This window comes from Euleptes europaea, chromosome 9 (genome assembly GCF_029931775.1).
Source record: "Euleptes europaea isolate rEulEur1 chromosome 9, rEulEur1.hap1, whole genome shotgun sequence".
Classification (NCBI taxonomy): Eukaryota; Metazoa; Chordata; class Lepidosauria; order Squamata; family Sphaerodactylidae; genus Euleptes; species Euleptes europaea.
In genome coordinates this window covers 55,874,688-55,896,827 of record NC_079320.1, presented here as the reverse complement: position 1 = coordinate 55,896,827, position 22,140 = coordinate 55,874,688, and the positions used below count along the sequence as shown (strand labels likewise).

At 42.0% G+C, this 22,140-nt stretch overlaps 1 protein-coding gene across 1 annotated transcript in view; it reads right to left on the bottom strand.

Annotated features, from left to right (window-relative positions):
* The window catches only part of NEIL3 (nei like DNA glycosylase 3), a 48,959-nt gene that overhangs the window by 933 nt on the left and 25,886 nt on the right, over nt 1-22,140 (bottom strand). The window contains exons 3-10 of the mRNA XM_056855064.1: nt 17,795-17,913; nt 14,288-14,422; nt 12,923-13,136; nt 9,971-10,045; nt 9,583-9,749; nt 7,582-7,751; nt 3,755-4,109; nt 2,043-2,217 (exon numbers count right to left, since the gene is read on the bottom strand). Coding sequence (XP_056711042.1) covers nt 2,043-2,217; nt 3,755-4,109; nt 7,582-7,751; nt 9,583-9,749; nt 9,971-10,045; nt 12,923-13,136; nt 14,288-14,422; nt 17,795-17,913 — 1,410 coding nt within the window. The remainder of the gene's footprint in view (nt 1-2,042; nt 2,218-3,754; nt 4,110-7,581; nt 7,752-9,582; nt 9,750-9,970; nt 10,046-12,922; nt 13,137-14,287; nt 14,423-17,794; nt 17,914-22,140) is intronic.

Below are 22,140 nucleotides of genomic sequence, written 5' to 3'. Positions count from 1 at the left end.
AGAAGAATCACAATGTCTATCGTAAAAGCAATCTGAGTTTGACTGGAGTAGGTCATAGGGACTATATAAGTACAGTCCTGTTCTACCTATACTGACTTCCAATGTGCTTTTGGGCCCAATTCAAGGTTCTGATATTGACTGTGAAAGCCTTATATGGTTGTGGGCCAGCATACTATAAGGATTGCCTTCTCCCATATGAACCTATCTGACCACTCCAGTCATCTTAAGAGGGCTTGCTTCAGGTGCCCTTTCCATCCAAGGCTAGACAGGTGGCCACCCAAGAAAGGGCCTTTTCAGTCATGGCACCAAAACTTTGGAACTCCCTCCCCAGGGAGATTTGTCAGTCTCCTTCTACTGTTGACTTCCATCAGCAGGCGAAGGCTGTTTTGTTTGGTGTTCTCTCACTAACTCTCGTTAGCCTTTCTCCCTATTTGTGAGTCAGCTTGCTTATGTGTTTTATTTAATTGTTTAAAATGTTTACCTATATTTTAACATTGTTGTGATTGGTTGCCATTTTTGGGACTCTAAGTTGGGCACAAAGGCAGCATACAAATGTCTCAAATAAATAAGTAGTTATTTCTTCCTGTAGGATAAGGCAACACTTTTCTTGGAAATGCCGTACTTGTTTGGCTAAACAAACCACCGTGTTCCAGTCTTTCCTTTCCTCAGCTCTTCCACTAAGTACTGAAGAGCTGAAGGATGAGCACACCCCACTGCCTTGTCTCACTTAAACCTTCAACCATCTTTCTTTTGATTTCCTCTTGCAAACAAGGATGAAGATGTGCCCCAACAGACCATAAAGTACTCTACCCAGGCAGAAACCCCGATATGGTTATCTGTACTACCTATCACTTTGTTGCGGAGGTTTTATTTAATTTTCTATATAAAAGTAAATTTCATTCGTAATTGAAGCCATGAATTTGATGCCCAAGCAGAAACATAAATAGACTTAGCACAGTTCTGCTTGTTCAAGGTATTGTACAACACATAGTTCTTTCCTTCCTAAATATTATATGGTCATAAACTAGGGTTGCCAATTCTGGGTTGGCAAATACCTGGAGATTTTGGGGGAGGAGCCTAAGGAGGGCGGGGTTTAGAGAATGGAGAGATTTCAATGCCATAGAGTCCAATTACCAAAGCGGCCATTTTCTCCAGGTGAACTGATCTCTGTCACTTGGCGATCAGTTGTAATAGTGGAAGATCTCCAGCCACTACCTGGAGGTTGGCAACCCTATCATAAATTGATTGAACAAGATCTTGTATGAGTGAAACACAAGTGAGTATAGAATAAGTTTGACTTAGCACAGGTGGCTGCTGTAGTCTTTTTCTTGCATTTCCGCTGGCACAACAGCTCCAGTTAGGGTTGCCAACCTCCAGGTGGTGGCTGGAGATCTCCTGCTATTACAATTGATCTCCGGACGACAGAGATCAGTTCACCCGGAGAAAATGGCCACTTTGGCAATTGGACTCTATGGCGTTGAAGCCTCTCCCCTCTCCAAACCCTGCCTTCCTCAAGCTCCACCCCCAAAATCTCCAGGTATTTCCCAACTCGGAGCTGGCAACCATAGCTCCAGGGCAAGCAGAAATTTTGCACTGGATCAAACCCCGTGACCCAATATTTTCATGCAGAAAAACAAACAAACACTGTCGGTAGTAAAAATTCTCCCTTATTCATCCTCAACCACATCCACAACCATAACCATGAGAACATGTTTGGACAAGATTCCTGAGTTGGAGTCTACCAGCGTTTCCACAGGCCCAAAAGGAAGTGGGTCCCTTTTGAGCTCCAAACAAGCTATTGCTGGGGACTGAGGGGTTTATTGTGGACAAAATGTTGTGTGTTATAGGACTGCAGTGAGGAGGGAAATTAGACAAGATCACCCCTCTTGTGACAATGGAAAAAGTGGTAGGATACAACCCTGTCATCATCCATAGTCCTTTATGTTCATGAACGAATGAATGAAATCCAAGAGCAGCCCTGACTGCTCAAGAAAGTGATTTGTACCCTTCAAAGATGCTGGATAGACTGTAATCTCACGTACTTCAAAGTAGTCACACCGAGTCTCTCTAGGTAAAGGACAACCGTAAAACTGCCTGCCCTTGTTTTCTCCGTCCTTCCTCACCACTCGGAGAATGCAGACACGGTGGTGTTTACTGCAGCGAGGGCTGCCAGCATTTAATGTACAAGAACCATCTGTTATATTAACCGGAGGTGCTCTGTAATGACAGGTTACAAAATAAAACCTGCATAAAGCTAAAGGGATTAGTTACAGCAGAACCATCACTCCTACCATCCCCCCTGCCACAACTCTCACAAACTCTTCCTTTTCATACTCAACTATCAATAGTGTATCTCCATAAACAGTGATCACAATGCAAGCCCGTCCTTGATATTTTATCTACCTTTCTTGTTTTCTCTAAACAAATCCAAGGATTCCATGTTGAATATACTGGAGATTGAAATGAAATGCAAGTGACAAATTCAAATAAAAAAAATGGCCTTGACTCTTATTTTTATAAATGGCACCATTCTGGCATCGCTAGCATAAATTCTGCACTTTTATGTAGTTTAAAGACAACCTGAATTGGCAGCAGCAAGACATACTACAGGCCCAATTCCATCCAATTATATTCCCCCTTCTGGAAAGCTATTACGAGTGTCTTAGACCAGGCCATGGGGATCTCTACCTACTTGTCTGCTTCAGAGACAATTTTCCATGCTCTTTGATCAAAGCTTCTTTAATGATCCCAATCATATTCCACTGAGGAAGCCGTCTGACTGGCAGAGCAGAAAAGTGTGTTTTATGAAGATGGCAGGGAAGCTTTACTCTCCTCTGATACTACCGTCATTGAGATAGTCGGGGGATCATCTCTGTTCACAATACGAAGGCATGCTCCTTGGCTGCTAATGTTTAAACAAGGCTAGTTCTCTTCCTGTTACAGTGACCAACCTTTGGGCAAGTGTGCCACTCCAAAGCATTAGATAGTACCACCCTAACACTCACTGTAGTATATATAAAACCTCCCAAAGCCTGCTAGTTCCCTTCACTAGGGAGAAAGGATGTATGGTCAAAGTTGACCCAACTACAGGCCATAACATGGACAATGGGTTCCCCCATGACCCCATCCACATGGCCCCAGTTCCTACGCCACAGGTTGGCTATCATGCTGTAATTCGTTTCTGCCATCCATATTGGAGAGAGGTCAGTCTTCTCACAGGAGTAAATGGATAGAAATCAGACATTTAAAAAACCCATAAATTGGTGGATGAGCATTTCAGTTTCCCAGGAAAGCATTCAAAATTTGACATTGTAGAATTTGGATCCAATGGACACAAGTAGTGAGCAGCCTACTACTGGAAAGTGATTGTCCCTCTTTGGGAATTTGTTTATACTGTTGATCTTGCTGTACCTATTCATCAACAATGGGTCAGGAGTGGGGCTCCTATATTGACTGACTCTTGAATTCATTTCAGCATAGTCATGTGACACACCTACTACTCTCCCCTTCCTCTTTTCCTTTCTCCATACTCAGGCCATAGATGCCTCCCCACATTGTCAATCTGTCAAAGTGGGCTCCGACCCACAAGCACCTATGTCATAATACATTTGTCTTTAAAGTGAGTTCTTTGCCAGCAAACCTACATTAAACGAAAAGTATGTGTTTTTCCAGCATAACAATCTTGCACATCAATTATTGGCCTTCAAGTTTGTGTTTGATGATATATATTTTACAAGAGGTGGAAACAACAAACCTGCTCGTTAAATTCCCGATGATAGTCCCAACAGATGAAGACGAGTAATCAATCTTCTGTTTCTTCTCCACAGGCTTTAAAGAATTACATTGGTGGGGGAAGGGCATTGGTGTGTTTACTGCATAGTGGTAGGTGCTGTTATAATCGTTTCTTGAAAAACCATGCAGAGAGCTTCCATCTGGAGTAAGGCTCTCACTTCTATTATGGTTTAGGAAAGCGAAATCTGTCATAACCAGAGTTGTTGTCCCAAATGCTGTTTTCCTGTTGATCTTAATTTCTGTTGTTGGTTTTGTGAAGTTGTTACAGTGGTATTTAACTAAATCAGTTAAAACTTCATCATTCTGTGTTGTCTGAACTTAAAATGAAAAAGCAAGAAAAGAAAAAGGCATCCCAATTAGTCCCTACTTTGAATCACCTCCACCAACCCTTTTCTTTCTTTACATCTTTGTGCTGCCCTTAAAGTAGCATATGTATTCACGGTGACACAAGGACCCCATACCAGCTGCTCTTGTGTTCAGATAGTTGTATGATAACAAATAACCTTGGAGGTTGACATATTTGCATTAGAAGATGCATCCAGCTCAGTTCGAGAGGGCTCATATGAGCATTACTCTGTAACCGAAGCAAACTTCACAGCACATATCCAGAGATATAACAGGAAGAAAAAGCAACCTTTCCCTGTTGTTGTTGTAGAAGAGGAGGAGGAGAAAAGCTAGGTTTTATACACCGACTTTCTCTACCTTTTTTAAAGGAGAATCAAACTGGCTTACAATCTCCTTCCCTTCCTCTCCCCACAACAGATACCTTGTGAGTTAGGTGGGGCTGAGAAAACTCTAAGAGAGCTGTGACTAGCCAAGACTAGCCAAGGTCACCCAGCTGGCTTCATGTGTAAGAGTGGGAAACAAACCCAGTTCACTTGATTAGAGTCTGCCACTCATGTGGAGGAGTGGGGAGTCAAACCCGGTTCTCCAGATTAGAGTCCATCACTCTTAACCACTACACCATGCTGGCTCTCTGAAAATGCTTGCCCCACTCCCCACATATGTGCAAGTATTGGGATGTTAGCACAGCACTTACATACATACAAATGGTACTTTTGTAAGGTCCATCCCCATAATTGGGTTAACAAAAGATTCACTTATTTTTGCATTGGTGGACTTTCCCCAGGCCACGTTTAACCTTCACCTACCTTCCTGAATTTACAAGGCAATCCTACTTCCAATTACACCCTTCTAAGTCCATTGAAGGCAACGGGTTTAGAATTGCACTGTAAGCCTTGGAAATGGTGGAGGGCAGCTTGCAAAAATAATGACAAACGTTTTTTTAAAAGCATTTTAAAAAATCACTTTACTTGCAACCTGATTTTTAATGTAGATTTTGAGAGAAAGGTACTTTATTTAAACATATTTTTAAAACTTCTTCAGGTGCCAGCCTTTGATAATAGCTTAAAAGCTTCACAACTGGAATGAAAGATGCAAAGGGGGAAAAAGAGTATTATCATGATTTTGTTCTAAAGCTCTAAGCTATACTGTTTTCGTTGTTCAGGGTCTGCTTCTACTTTTAGGTAAGCAGCTGGGTGGATAAATTCCAGGAGAGAAGTTAATTGGCAAATCTGACTTTCTGAACAGTCTGAGCCTCTAGATTCCTGGGGCTGGCATTTTAGGGGAAGACAATCAGCCAAGAGCAACATTTGCAGACAACAGAAAGCCCTGACTGACTGCAGTTATAGTAATTCACCTGCCTTGTTTGGCCAACACCCTATGCACCAGAAGGCTTGGATCAGCATGTCTTCCCTTACCAGCTCTTTGGACTTTTGCAGTCCATTCATCTTAAGTATAGTGATGCCTCTGATTGCTTGTCCAAATCCTACAGTGGTAACCTGACAGCTGTTCAGACAAGAGCTAACAAGTCCAGAGTGTAAAAGGCTCTGGTATTTTTAAGAATTGTATTAATGGGAGGATTTTGTCAGACACAACTTTCAGTATCCAAGTGATTCAGTGACAGCAGACGCCACACCCACTATTAGTTGTTATTCCTTAAGGGTACAGTCAAGCTCCCTGGATCTGAAATGGGCCAGCTAGGTCACACAAGTCTCATGAGTTTGCCTTTAGCAGGTGGGGGAAGGAAAACCTTACTACAGGTATACAAGAAAGGAGAAGGAGACTAGGACAGATCTAGTGGAGCAAGATTAGGGATGAAGAAGAGTGGGTTTTTATATGCCAACTTTCTCTACCACTTAAAAAAGAATCAAACCAGCTTACCATCACCTTCCCCTCCCCACAACAGACACCCTGTGAGGTAGGCGGGACTGAGAGAGTGTGACTAGCCCAAGGTCACCCAGCTGGCTTCATGTGTAGGAGTGGGGAAACAAATCCAGTTCACCAGATTAGCATCCACCGCTCATGTGGAGGAGTGGGGAATCAAACCCGGTTCTCCAGATCAGAGTCCACCGCTTCAAACCATCGCTCTTAACCACTACACGGCGCTGGATGCAAAATGTGACAACCAAAAAGGCATGATGGTATTGAGAAGGACCTTAAAGGAAGAGAAGGTGGCTTGTCAGTTCCAGGGCAGCCTGTTGCAATGGCAAGGCAGAGAGAGAGGACTCAGACAGGACTAAGGGAGACATAATAAACAAGCTTGTGCAGCAGAGAGAAGGCAAGAAAGGTAGTCATATAAAATGAGGAAGTACAGCTGGGTTAGAGAAGTGGAGCAGAGATTAGAAGATTGTTGTTGCTGCAGAATATGCCTGAAAGAAAAATCTCCATCAGCCATACTTCTTCCACACACACCCCAAAAACCAATGGCACTGTCATTACACACAGACTGCAGTTTGTAACAACCAGCTTTCAAAAATAAAGTTTGGCTTTAGAAGTCCCAACAGATACTTTTTAAAAATCACCATTTTTATTACAGGGTTTAAACACGTCTCAGACAAACGCACAATTCCATTGTCTTTGAAATGCCACCAGGGTGGAAGATCGCATTTGTCCCTCTCAGCTATAAAGAAAATAGATTTCTCTCTCTCACACACACACACAAAATATATTCCATTTCAATTTCTGAAACATTTGGTCTGACAATTCAGGAAGTTGCTGAAATAGGCAAAAAGTACAAAAGGTTTAACTGAATAATTCATGCCACATAGGATAGGATGGGATAACAGCTGTGGAAGTATATATTTCAGTTACAAAAGGAACATGCCATTATAACACAAACAGTTGTTCCCTAAGACGACATGCTCTGGGGTTTATGATGCAGATTCTAAAAACACATGCATCTGCTCAAGGCTATTTTGCAACCTCTCTCAATCTTGACTCTCTTCAAAAAAAATTGTATTTCCTCTGATCTTTCTTTCCTAGTCTGAAGAATTAAGAACTATTCTTTCACCTTCCCCACAGAGATGTCTCTTATAATCTGCCTGTGCAGGGACCAATACCTGTAAAATAAAGTACCACTGGTAGATGACTGATCGTGAGTCTTCAAGCACACGTCCAACACGCCCTGAATGTTTAGAGACATCTATTTTTCATATTTTACAAGTTTTTGCAAGAAGTGCTGGTAATATAACCAGGGTATCTATAGCGCCATGTAAGCTGTGCCCTAATTGCCCTTGAAAATAAATTGTACTGGCTTTCTCATAAGACATTTCAGTTTGAAATGCCAGGCAAGCATTCAAATCATGCATTAGGATCAGAGTGCTAATACACGCAATTACTCTAAATACATATTGCCTCTGTACCATGTTCAAAAGTCAGTTCCAGGCTACCGTATAGTTGTACTACATTACACTGGCATATAATCATACAAACAGCATCATTACTTACCTTCGGGCCTTGGAGTCAAACAAACATCACAGATTTTGACAGAAGGCTTATTTATTAGAGTGCAACGCCTACAGGCCCACTCCTCTTCTGATTTCTGAGCCACTTGTTCATTAGGACACGACCCCCTGCTGTATGCCCAGCCAATTAAACTATTTCTTGTTGGCAGTTTGCTGTTCAATGAAGGAAAGAGGAAGATGGATGTCAGCAGTTTGAGAGGTTTGTTTGGAAAGTTGTGTTCTACCAGGGAAGTATGGGGGATGCAAGATTGGACTTTAATGACTTGGCCATCTGGATGGAGGAAGATTCGTGCTGCTGTATCCACTAGGAGGCTCCTAGACTGTCATTTAGATTTACCCTATTTGAGCTCTTTTAATTTTGCCATCAAGTCATGGGATGGGAAGTGAACCATCCTACTCCTCGAAAATGGTAAAAGACATAAGATAATTATGTCACTTGGTGACTGAATAGCCTGGTGCCATATCAACCATCTGTGTAAAGTGACAGTGTTCCAGTCTCTTTTCTTTTTTTGTGTGTGTTGTCAATTCACAGTTGACTTATGGCGACTCCATAGGGTTTTCAAGACAAGAGACATTCAGAGGTGGTTTGCCATTGCCTGCCTCTGCATAGCGACCCTGGACTTCCTTGGTGATCTCCCATCCAAGTACTAACCAGGGCTGACCCTGCTTAGTTCCGAGATCAATGAGATTGGGCTAGCCTTGGCTATCCAGGTCAGTGTTTCAGTCTTATCTCAATCCCTTCTACTTTTCAAAATCTGAAGCCAACCAAAAGCTGATAAAAGCCATGCTCAGTCATTTGCTTCTTCCTACTCAACCTTTTTCAATGTTTTTTTACCTTATCCTTAGAAAAGGTTTACCTGACCTTGAACAGAAATAATTTAACAGGATATCATGCCCTAAAAACCCAAACACACCTAAACAGAAGTAATTAAGACTGAAAGTTATACAACATATAGGCAAAAAAACAAAACAAAAAAACAAGCTGGTAGATCTGGTGATGGAACTGTATGCACAGCAGCCATTTGAATACATGGTTTTCTGTTCAGCTGGGAATGCATACATGCATTGACACTAACTGGATTTACCTGTATGTGCCCTTTTATTAGGGGAGGGGCTATGGCTCAGTAGTACAGCATCTGCTTTGCATGTATAAGGTTCCTGGCTCAATCCCCAGCATTGGGTGATGTGAAGGCCTTCCATCTGAGAACTCAAGAGAACAGCTGCCAATCAAAGTAGACAATGCTGACCTCGATAAACCATTAATCTAACTTGATATAAGGCAGCTTCATGCACCCATCTTGTAGTTCAACCCATGTCTATCATATTACTAACATAAGAGTCCTGCTGCATCTAGTGCAGCATCCCATTTCCCCACAGTGGCCAAATACTACAGGCCATCATTTGCTAGCACGCTTGTGGTAATCTGAAGAGCAAAGACCTCTAGTGAATCCAGGGTATATCACATGCTGAACTCTACATGGTATGGATCCATTAAACCCATGTTCTGAACATGACTGTTTTTTGTCGTGTCAAAACGAGTCCTTGTTAAAACCCCTTCTACCTTTGAGAATTAACACAATTTGGTGATCGCATTGGTTGTGTGTTTTTTTTTTTTTTTTTACAGCTACAGTGACATATTTTGCTAGTGTTCTTTTGGTTGTGCTCCTTTTTACCACAATGCTATAAGTGTGTGAGGTATGTGGTGATTCAGGGCAGGTACTTCTTATTATAGATAAAAGTTCTGCAAATGTACTAGAAAGGGAAGTGACTTAAGCACCCTTAGTTTATCTTTGCAATTTGTAAAGCTAGTATGGGAAAGGGAGAAAGGAGAACAAAATACAGTATGTAATTAGAACCTGTAGACTAGATATCAACAGTGTACAGAAAGTAGGAGCACTGGGCAAGAAGTTATTACTTCTCAATTCAGCTCTTTCAAAATTCACCTCACATTCCAAAATAATCTTTTGTAAATTCAACAACCTACCCAGGATCCACAAGCTGAGGTTTGTCCTTTTGACACTGGGGGCAGAAATATGTCATCCTTCTATTCTCTCCTAAACGGCACACTGTGATCTTTGCCCTGCACTGGACACAGCTGGGACGCTTGTATACCTTGTAATGCTTGTATAAGGACAATCCTGTCTTACGACACTGGAACAGAAAACAAACATTATTCATCGGCCCTAGGAGGGCTCCAATCATGTTCTTCTAGATACCACTGGCTGTTCCCAAGCAGCCAAAAAGAAGAGCTTCCTCTAGTCCAATGACAGGATGTGGAAAATTTAAAAAAATTATATTAAATGGATACATATACAGCATTTCTATTTAGGACTGTGTTCATTGGGCTTTTGTGAAAGGGGTTTCTTCCCTACCTTATAGAAGAGGAGAGTGAAATCCCGAATCATTTTCACCAAGTGATGGATCTGCTCATCTGTCAGTTGACAAGCCTGTGATTTAGGAACAGAGGTTTAAAAACAACAGTGAAACAGCTCAAAAAATAGCACTGACAACTGCTTCCTAGGATATTTCAAACAGGGTCATACTTATTAGCTAGTAGCCCAAACTTAAACAATGACATTATTTGCAATGGCAAAAGCAGAGGAATTTTAAACAACTGCAAAATGGACAGGATCACCAATATTGGTCCCATCTTCCAGTAAACAGGCCTCCGAGCTTTATGATGCTAAAAATCTTGCTTATAGTTAAGCTATGGCCAATTCCCTTCTTCTCCAGGTCAAGAGGCTGTTATACACAACCAATTTCATGTATTTCTTGCCAAGAACTAGGCCATACAACAAACACACAGTAAAACTCAACCTTTCATTTATTTCAAATGATTCCCCATGGACCAGACCCAGAGAATTGTCATTGGAGGCCAATTATCATCAGTGTGAGACCTATCCTGTTGAGTCCCACAGGTTGCAATTCTGTCCTCCATGCTCTTCAACCTTTACGTAAAGCCCTTAAGCCAAATCATTCCTAGTTTGGGGGTTGGCTGTCATCAATATACAGATGACACATAGCTATATATATCCTTATCTGAATCTCCTGGTGATACAGTAGAGGTCCTAAATCACTGCTAAGCTGCTGTAGTTAAATGGCTAACAGTAAAAACAAAAACAAAAAAAAATAGAAACTAAATCCTGGAAAGACAGAAGTAATGCTGGTTGGGAAGTCGGAGGTCTTGAAGGACATTATGCTCCCCATTTTCAAAGGGGTTCAGCTGACCCTTGCCGACTCAGTTAAGAGCCTTGGGTTTGTATTGGACCCAGCATTATTGCTGGAAGCAAGTTAATGCAGTTGCAAAAAAGACTTTCTTCCAACTCAGCCGAGCTCAAAAAATGGCCTTGAGAAGGATCTGGCCACCTAGATACATGCCACAGTGACATCGAGACTAGACTACTGTAACACACTGTACATTGGCCTACCCTCAAAATCATTTTGGAAACTCCAGTTGATACAGAATGCTGCATCTCGGCTATTATTGGGAGCTAGATGGAACATGTATATTACTCCCATTCTACAGTCACTTCACAAACTGCCTATCAATTACTGGGCTCAATTTAAAGCATGGACAATTACATACAAAGCCCTTCCGGGCCTTGGACCCTCATATCTGCGAGACTGTCTTCCCCCATGCTCCACCATGACAGCTTTGCTCATCTCAGCAGAGCCTTCTGTGGGTGCTAACCTGCAAATGGGCAAAATCAACTGCCTGTACATGTGCCTTCTCCACTGTGGCCCCCACATTATGGAATGGATTTCCTGAAGAGGTCAGGAAGGCTTCCACACTTTTGGCTTTCCTCAAACTTTGTAGAACTGAAAAATTCAAGAGTACTTTCCTACACAGGCAATATGGTAGCACTGTACAAAAGGCATCACAAAGCTACTTGGATAAATTATTGGGGACTGTGGTCTATACTACTGTGTATAGATTGCTGTGTGTTGAATCATATTGTGTAATTTTGCATTCTTTAATCTGTCATGTTAACACTTATATTTTGCTTGAGTGGTTTTTTTTAGACTTCTGGTTGATGTACAACCCAAATCCCATTTCGTTGCTTATTGAATGTCCCATCTTGATGATTGTATTGACTCACTCTGTGTAATCTGCCTTGAGTCCACATGGACACACATGAAGCTGCCTTATACTGAATCAGACCCTTGGTCCATCAAAGTCATATTGTCTACTCAGACCGGCAGCAGCTCTCCAAAGTCTCAGGCAGAGATCTTTCACATCACCTGCTTGCCTAGTCCCTTTAACAGGAGATGCTGGGGATCGAACCTGGGACCTTCTGCATGCCAAGCAGATGCTCTACCTCTGAGCCACGGCCCCTTCCCTCAAGTAAGAACTATAAACAACATAAATAAAATAAAATTAATGTTTGGCTTTTAGTTTTAAGATGGTTATACCAACTTGCTAGCACACACACGCACAAAACAGTAGAAACCCACAAAAGATACAAGAAACTTTATGCCATATGGCAGCACAGTACTATTTTCTCCTCATGAAGAGCTCTGGGTGCATGAAGTCATCCCAACTCAATTGAAGCACGAAAACTCTTTGTCAGGGAATTATTTTATTGCATTGCATATGGCATAAAGACTCTTGATCCCTTTGTGGCTTTCCACTACTTCTCCCCTTGTTGGTTTAGGCCTGTAGCGACCATCAGGGGTAAGTATCAGCTGCAATTAATTACTAGCTGGACCCTCCAATGTACTTTATATACGAATGTAATTTTGCACACCCTACCATAGTTAGATACTCCAAAAAGTTTCTGTTTCCAGAGATCATCATGGCAAGATGAACATGCCTCTCCCCTGCTTCCATCTGCTCTCAATCTGCAGAGATCTGTGCTTCCCACATGTGTTTTTGAGTGACATTTGGACCTCACTGGACTCTTATTTTTCCAAAGGACATGACCCTCCATTGTTTGATTCTTCTCTCCATACCGCAATTGCTGTAATCTAACACCTATAGCAAATAAAGTAGAGTCTATGAACCTGTTGGTATCTAACACCAAAGGCTGACAAAACCTGATTTTGAACTGGTTTTTTTTTTCTCCTTCATTTTTAAATTTTTGTAACACCCAGCTTGATGAAGAATTCTGTTGAGCTCGAAAGCTTGCACAACGTTTTGTGTCATTTTGTTTGGCCCTAGTCAAAGGTATTACATGGATTTTGTGTATTGTTCAAGGTGAACGTGGGTTAGATTGAAATTTACTTGCTTTAACTGTATGATGTTCTGTTGATTTGTTAAAACTTCAGCCTTTGTTAAACAATGCCCAAATTAAAGTGCAAGTAGTCTGAAAGGCTGTACATACTTTAACACCCGGATGGAGACCACTGTCAAAAAGAGCTTCATTCTTTATTATGTTTCCCACACCAGGTAGGACTGCCTGATCGAGCAACACATCACATATCAGACGATCCTTTTGCTTCTTAATCTCATTTTCTGCTCTTGAGAAACTAAATTTTGGAGAGCATACATCTAAGTCTTCCAGCATCCTAATTTTCCATTCACTTTCAGCAGCATTCCTGCAAGACAAAATAAAAAAAGAACACTAGCAAAATATGTCACTGTAAGCTGATAGCAATGTGTCATGCAATTCAAACACTGAACCGGTTGTGAGAATTAACAGATAAAAATGCTCAAAGGTAGCTAGTGCTAAGCTGTATGTAGGAGAAAGCAACCCATATTTCTAAAAGAACTTACTTTTGTTGGATGCATCTCAAAAAGGATCTTGCCCAAAAGCAAGGCTTAAAAAAAAGTGGTAGGGAAAAAGACTAATGGACAGCAGGAAGGGCAGGAAGAGACACAATAATGGGCAGACAATAGGATCAAGATATTTATTTATTTACTTTATTTATACCTCGCTTCTTTCCTCAATGGGGACCCAAAGCAGCCTACAACATTCTTACCTTCCCCATTTTATTTTCATAACAACCTCTACAGCAGCGTTTCCCAAACTGTGCTCCATGGAGCACTTGGTGCTTCGCGAAACATCTCCTAGTGCTCCGTGAAGAGATTGGAAAGAAAAATACTGTCATTCGGTTTAGTGTATAGGTGCTAGGTGAAAATTAGTGCTCTGTGACTAATTTCTCCGCTAAAAAGTTCTCCATGACTCAAAACATTTGAGAACTCTACAGCACACTCTAGCCATATGCAGTGCAATAAGCATTCACAGCAGAGTGGAAATTCAAACCTGGATCTTCTGAATCCTACTTCTGAACACATGTAGCTGTCTTATACTGAATCAAACCCTTGGTCCATCAAAGTTAGTATTGTCTCCTCAGACTGGCAGCGCCTCTCCAGGGTCTCAGGCTGAGGTCTTTCACATCACCTACTTGATGCCCTCTAGCCACTACACCACACTGGTATAGAGATAAAGGAGGGGAAAACAGTATTGTAAGCCTCTTTGGGTATCCTTTGGGGAGAAGAGTAAGATATAAACATCTAAATCAATCAATAAATAGAAGTATTTCTTTATACAATGCTTTGAGAGGTAGGGGGTTGCCCCTGGTTTGTATGACTCCGAAACGAATGAAGCAAATTAAGTGGACTGCTTGTCTTTAAGCATGTTTCCCCCTTGATTTATGATACCTTGTGACCTGAGCAAAGCAGTCATGATATTTCCCTCTTCTGGAATATGGAGAAACATCTCATAGAAAAGGATAGGTTGCTTTACCTAAGTTCTACAGTTGCATCGTAGAAACAAATTGAATCAGCAGTAAGTTGTATTTCCAAGGCAGCCGATGCAGCACTTCTGTTTCGGCTTGCATCTGAATTGATACGCAAAGAGCCATTCATGCCAAAGTGGATCCTAGAAGAGAAATGTTTCTTGAAGTAAAATTCTAACTCACACTTCAGAACTTTTTAAATGTTGCAAGCCAAGAAACGGGGGGGGGGGGAAAGGAGATTGTAAGCCGGTTTGATTCTTCCTTGAGTGGTAGAGAAAGTTGGCAAAGGTGGGAGGTTTTTGGGGCGGAGTCTGAGGAGGGTGGGGTTTGGGGAGGGGAGGGACTTCAATGCCATAGAATCCAATTGCCAAAGCGGCCATTTTCTCTAGGTGAACTGATCTCTTGTCAGCTGGACAAGAGATCCTTGCCGACTCAGCCGAGTCAACCTTGAGCCGGCTACCTGAAACTGTCTTCTGTCGGAATTGAACTCAGGTCGTGAGCAGAGCTTTTGACTGCAGTACTGCAGCTTACCACTCTGTGCCATGGGGCTCCTTACCAGTACATTACCAGCCACTAAAGTTGCAGAGGAAAACTAAAATATACAAAGGCAGGTTTTGCTAATTCTTCAGCTTTCATAAGAGGATTCAGAGGGACTGCAAATTCCAAAATTTGATGTCTGTGCAGTTTCCAGTATTCACATTTATGTTCCCTAAGGTTTCATCTTTTCATCACTTTACTATTTCTCATTCTGGCAAAAGATTCTAAGACCTGAACGAAACAGTCAGTGATCAGAAACCAAAAAAATCACACTGATTAAAATATATGTGGCTTGTATAAATTATTCCACTAACTTGGAGGTGGGGGAGGAAGACAATTACACCTGTGCATAAAAATTGCTCACTCTACTCAAGTATTTTCCCAAAGAAAACAAAAAAATCCATGACAAGAGTATAGATGATGCTCCAAAGTGAAAAACAGTCATAACTCCTGAAAGGACACTAGGAAGTAGTTCTAACTGAAAATTATCCTATAAATTGTAAGAGATTATAGTCCATCTACAAACACCGCAGTTTAGATTTCCCAGGTAAACTGTACTCTTTTCTTTGGCTTGCCTAGCGATCAACTCTTTGTGCCTGTCACGGGGTGGGGGAAGGGGAAGAACAGTACTTTCTAAGGCTTTCACGTCCTGTTTTACTATCAGAATTCTTTCATATGCAATATAAATCCTGCTTCAACTACCTTGCCTGTATTAATAGATGTTATTTTACAGTTTCCTTTGCAAGATATATAATTTGCCTCCATAACTGTTGAATCATCCAAAAATGCTTTTTCTTTCCTTTGGAAGCAGTCACGCTAGCACTTCACACTACTTTTCCTGTTTGTCACTCAACTCTTCAGATCACAGCCTCCAGAACAGGTTTCCCTTTAGTAAACTAAAGCCCACGAAATCCAATGCAAGTTTTCACACTTAAATACTCATGTGCCCTACTTAAATCACGAGCATTTAAGTAGGGCATATGAGTATTCCTACTTTAATGATACTGCTCATACAGCCAATTTGTCTCTGAACAGTGTCACACTAAGATAATGATTAAAAGAAAAAAGATAAAGCATATGAGTATTCAATACGGTTTTTATATGAAAAGAAGTTGAAGCTGAATGTAAGGCAATCTCCCTAAAAAAAGGTTAATCATACAAAAGCATACCTTGTATGTGAACTTCAGATAGCCCACTCTTTTTCACCAAAGTGCATGTAGAAAAAAACCTAGCCATCCCTTCAGGTAAATAGGATACAATATGGGACAGTCCTTTCCTAATATTTATATGAGGTGGGGCTGTGGCTGAGTGGTAGAACATCTGCTTAGTATGCTGAAGATCCCAGGCTCAATTCCTTTCATCCCAAATTGAAAGTATCAGGTAATAGGTGATATGGAAGACTGGTTCAAATCATTCCTCATGGGCTGGACCAAAAGAATTGCCAGTAGAGGTCTGTTATCATCACTGTGAGACCTATCCTGTGGAGTTCCACAGGTTGCAATTCTGTCCCCTGTGCTCTTCAATCTTTATGTAAAACCCTTAGGCCAAATCATTCCTAGTTTGGGGTTGGCTGTCATCAATATGCCGTTGATACACAGCTATATATATCCTTATCCGAATCTCTTAGTGATACAGTAGAGGTCCTAAATCTCTGCTTGGCTGCTGTATTTAAATGGCTAAGAGTGAAAAAACTGAAACTAAACCCATGAAAGACAGAAGTAATGCTGGTTGGGAAAGTGGAGGTCTTGATGGACATTATGCTCCCCACTTTTGATGGGGTTCAGCTGACCCTTGCCAACTCAGTTAAGAGCCTTGGGGTTGTAATGGACCCAACATTATTGCTGGAGAAGCAAGTTAAGGCAGTTGCAAAAAAGGCCTTCTTCCAACTTGACCTAGCTTGAAAAATGGCCCCTTCCTTACCTCGATATGGTTGATCTGGCCACCTGGATCCATGCCACAGTGAAATTGAGATTACACTACTGTAATGCACTGGATGCCGGTCTCCCCTCACAATCATTTTGGAAACTCCAGTTGGTGCAGAATGCTGCAGCTTGGCTATTATAGACGGAGCATGCATATTACTCCCATTCTGAAGTCACTCCACCAGCTGCCCATCATTTGCCATTTGATGGCATTTATGTACATATTCTCTGCGTGTGTGTTGTGCCAAAAAGTCACTTTTGACTCCTGGCGAACCTGTGAATTAATGACCTCCAAATCATCCTTTCATTAACAGTCTTGCTCAGGCCTTGCAAAATGAGTGCCGTGGCTTCCTGTATGGGGTCTTCCTCTTTTCCTACTGCCTTGGACTTTTCCTAACATTGTTGTCACTGAATGTGATTCCCAAATATTTAAAAGTTCAACATGGAAATAATCTACGGACCATCTAGAAATGCACTTCTGTTTTCAAACTACCATTACCTTGGGTTTAGAATAATTGATGGTTAACAGTTTTTCTTTGCCGTAGTCACTAAGTCTGGAAAGCATCCTTCCCAGCCCAAAACGAGTTATTGACAACAAGACCATGTCATCTGCATATAGAAGGGCTGATATTTTCCTCGAGCCAAGGCGAGGGGGGGAAAGGTCAGCACCTGAGAGCCTCTTGGTGATATCATTAATATAGAGATTGAAAAGAAGGGGGGCTCATTATTGTCTTTTCCAATGACTCTTGTCTTCTCGTAATGTGACCAAATTACCATATATTACAAACTCTTATCCTATTCACTTCTAGAAGACTTGTATTATAAATTAATATATTGTTCTGGGAAATTTTCAGAAGACTAGTTAGTCCACACTGTCCTGCATTAGATGATACAAGTCACGTCAGTGAGGATCAGCATCACTGCCTTTACTGCAGCTAGTATGAGAAAATTTCCAGTGAGCCAGGAAATGAGGAGACTGAACTCTGTTGAGAAGATTAACAAATAAGGACATGAATTTTTCTACCATACTGAAACATACGCATATATCTTTCTTACCTCAAAGCTTGCTCTCCAAAGTACATGAAAAGCTCTTTCCCCAGAGTTTTCACACCGCTGTAGACACATCCATGAAGCACACTTAAGAAATCTTGACAGGAAACCTTATTTCCAATTGCCTGAGTGGTTAGAAAAAATGTGTATTTTAATTACCAAATTTTCACACATTTACTCATGTTCAGTTCATGCTGAGATAAGGAGAAGCTCCTTACAAGACATCAGGAAGAAGTTTGTGTCTAAACAAAATGAATGGTACAATAGTAAGCAAGTTCCCAAATAGTAAGTGGTGTGGCCAGTAAAAAGACTAAGAGAAGCTGAGAACTGAAATAGCTGATTAGGCTGGTTGGAACCAGAAGGCAAGATGCTTCTCATCTTTTAAACACATCATGTGGGCACTAACAGCCTAGAACAAGGATCAGAAAAACATGCAAGAACAGAAGAAGAGGCCTGCTGGATGAGACCAGTGATCCATCTAATGCAGCATCCTGTCTCACACAGTAGCCAACCAGTTCCTCTGGAGGTCCAACAACAGGATACAGAGGCAAAGGCCTTCCCCTGACATTGCCTCCTCGGACTGGTATTCAGAGGTTTTCTGTCTCTGTGTGTGGAAGTTCCCTTTAGTGACCATGGTGAGAAGCCACTAACAGACCTATCCTCCATGAATTTGTCTAATCCCCAGTTAAAGCCTGTGGCCATAACTACACCCTCTGGCAGTGAATTTCTTTTTGCCCTTCCTGAATCTACAGCCCATCAACTGCGTTGGATGCCCTAAAGTTCTAGTATTCTGGGAGACTGAGAAAAAGTTCTCTCTCCACTCTCTTTTCTAAACCGAAAATAGCAGGCAGGGTTCAGAACAGCTATTTGCAACTGTTTTATTTCATTGATATCAGAGATCCCAGAAGGTGTGCCATACTGTCATTGACCAGAGCCAGGCCTGCTTTGCTTCAGCAAAGTTCACACATCGTACGTAGGGCTGCCAACTCCAGGTTGGGCAATTCCTGGACGTTTGAGGGTGAAGCCTGGGAGGGTGGAGGTTAGGGAAGGGAGCCAACTTATCAATGATGTGACTCCACCCTCTGAAGCTGTCCTTTTCTCCAGGGGAGCTGACCTCTGTAATCCGGTGATCTACTGTAAGTCTGAGAGAACTCCACCCTCACCTGGAGGTTGGCAACCCTATCACATGCCTTCCAGCATATGGGACCAATGTGCAGTACAGAATTACCACATTATGAGAGTTCTTTTAAAGCACTTAATCTATCCTCGTCACATCAACAAATGAACTACCCCAGTCCTGGGAGAAGAGTTTTATTTGTATCATAGGCACATGAGGTGGGGCATGCATACAAACAGCACTTTTACAAAGCAAGCAATCATTTTTGTTCTCATGCAAGCTAACTCCACCCCAGGAGAAAACGAGAGACATGATTAGAAGTTGTGTTGCTTGATACAACAAAAGCATTCAGCTTAAAACGGCTGCCCCCTGCCACAGAGCAAACTTGTGCTCAAAGAGTTACTAAAAGGGGCTCAGATGAGTGACAAAATGGAAAGCAACAGAAAACATATCTAGTAATGGCTTCCCCTATTAAGTAACATGTGATTTACTTAATGGCATGAGCATCTGAAGGCTATTTCTATGTTAATTTTTCATTACAAGAATGGCTTACACATGAAAACTGAGTAAAAACTGATGTGGGATTTACACTTGAGTCTATTCAGAAGTAAAACACTGATCTGCTCAGCTACCCATGACTCCTTTCTCACTGTACAATTTTGTTTTGGTTTTTTTGACGCGTGACGGACTGAAGAGAAACATTCCCGAGATCAATTATCAGTGTGAAAAAGGTTCCCTTTATTCACATACAATCCAACTGAATTAAAGATCTCAGATAGAAATAGGTAATACAGTGAGGGAAAAAAGTATTTGATCCCCTGCTGAATTTGCCTGTTTGCCCTCTGACGAAGTAATGACCAGTCCATAATTTTAATGGTAGGTCTATTGTAGTGAGACAGAATAACAACAGAAAAAACCCCAGAAACCCAGAAGACAAAAGTCAGCGATTGATGTACATTATAATGAGTGAAATAATTATTTGATCCCTTCGCAAAAGATGACTTAGTACTTGGTGGCAAAACCCTTGTTGGCAATTACAGAGGTCAGACGTTTCTTGTAGGTGGCCACCAGGTTTGCACACATCTCAGGAGGTATTTTGTCCCACTCCTCTTTGCAGATCCTCTCCAAGTCAGTAAGATTTCGAGGCTGATGTGTAGCTACTTGAACCTTCAGCTCCCTCCACAGATTTTCGATGGGATTAAGGTCTGGAGACTGGCTAGGCCACTCCAGGACCTTAATGTGCTTCTTCTTGAGCCACTCCTTTGTTGCCTTGGCTGTGTGTTTTGGGTCATTGTCATGCTGGAATACCCATCCTCGACCCATTTTCAATGACCTGGCTGAGAGAAGGAGGTGCTCACCCAAGATTTGACGATACATGGTCAAATGTATCCTTCGATGCGGTGAAGGTGTCCTGTCCCCTTAGCAGAAAAACACCCCCAAAGCATAATATGTCCCCCTCCATGTTTGACGGTGGGGATGGGGATAGTGTTCTTGGGGTCGTAGGCACCATTCCTCCTCCTCCAAACACTGCGAGTTGAGTTGATGCCAAAGAGCTAGATTTTGGTCTCATCTGACCACAACACTTTCACCCAGTTCTCCTCTGGGTCATTCAGATGTGCATTGGCAAACTGCAGCCGGGCCTGTACATGTGCTGTCTTGAGCAAGGGGGCCTTGCGGGCTCTGCAAGATCTCAGTCCTTCATGGCGTAGTGTGTTACCAACTGTTTTCATGGTGACTATGGTCCCAGCTGCCCTGAGATCATTGACAAGTCTCCCCCCCCCCCCCGTGTAGTTCTGGGCTGCTTCATCACCGTTCTCATGATCATTGCAACTCCACGAGATGAGATCTTGCATGGAGCCCCAGACCGAGGGAGGTTGACAGTTAGGGTTAGGGTTGTCACCTTCTCACCAAGCTGCTTGGCAATATTGTAGCCCAGTCCGGCCTTGTGCAGGTCTACAATCTTGTCCCTGACATCCTTGGACAGCTCTTTGGTCTTGGTCATGGTGGCTAGTTTGGAATCTGATGGATTGATTGCTTCTGTCGACAGAACCCTAACCCTAATCTGGCTGGTTGGTAGGGGATCAAATACTTATTTCACTCATTATAATGCACATCAATCTCTGACTTTTGTCTTCTGGGTTTCTGGGGGTTTTCCTGTTGTTATTCTGTCTCTCACAGCTACAATAAACCTACCATTAAAATTATGGACTGGTCATTTCTTCGTCAGAGGGCAAACGGGCAAATTTAGCAGGGGATCAAATACTTTTTCCCCTCACTGTATATTGTGGGTCTCTTCTGAAATGATGGAGAACTGATTCTGCTCTGTGTGTTCCATGTTTCCTGCTGGCCTAGACCTACATTTACTGCTAGCTACTTCTCTGTAAATGGCTTCAAGCTGACAAAAGATGAACATAAGAAAATACATAAGAACATAAGAAAGGCCCTGCTGGATCAGACCAAGGCCCATCAAGTCCAGCAGTCCACTCACACAGTGGCCAACCAGGTGCCTCTAGGAAGCCACAAACAAGACGACTGCAGCAGCACCATCCTGCCCATGTTCCACCACACCCGAAATAATAGGCATGCTCCTCTGATACTAGAGAGAACAGGTACGCAGCATGACCAGCATCCATTCCAACTAATAGCCATGAATACCCCTTTCCTCCATGAACATGTCCACTCCCCTCTTAAAGCTCTCCAAGTTGGCAGCCATCACCACATCCTGGGGCAGGGAGTTCCACAATTTAACTATGTGTTATGTGAAAAAATACTTCCTTCCTGAAGCGGCCAATGACGTACATCAAGGCAAATGACGCGTAAATCCATAGAAAACAAGTAATTGCAATCGATAGTGAGAGAAGAGGGCTGGCATTTGGCACCTGAAATCTTAGCTACATACACCATGGATACAAAAGAGCACCTTAGGGTTAGACGATCTATCTCTGCCTCTTCTGAGCACTATCTATTTGTGCATCATGTCTGAAATGATAAACCATGATAATTAACCATATTCTCATAGATAAAATAGTGTTTCAACATTTTGTCACACAATAGTCACCTTTAGTTAACACAGAATAGCTAAATGGCAGCTTTAAGGCAATGTTTAAGGTGAAGCCATCACCTGAACACAATTAAAAAAACAAACCCCTATGCAGATACAAATTATTTGAGGATTACAGTCTAAATAAGCTGAACACAGCTTCAGTGACATTTAGCTATTCATTTGACACACAAC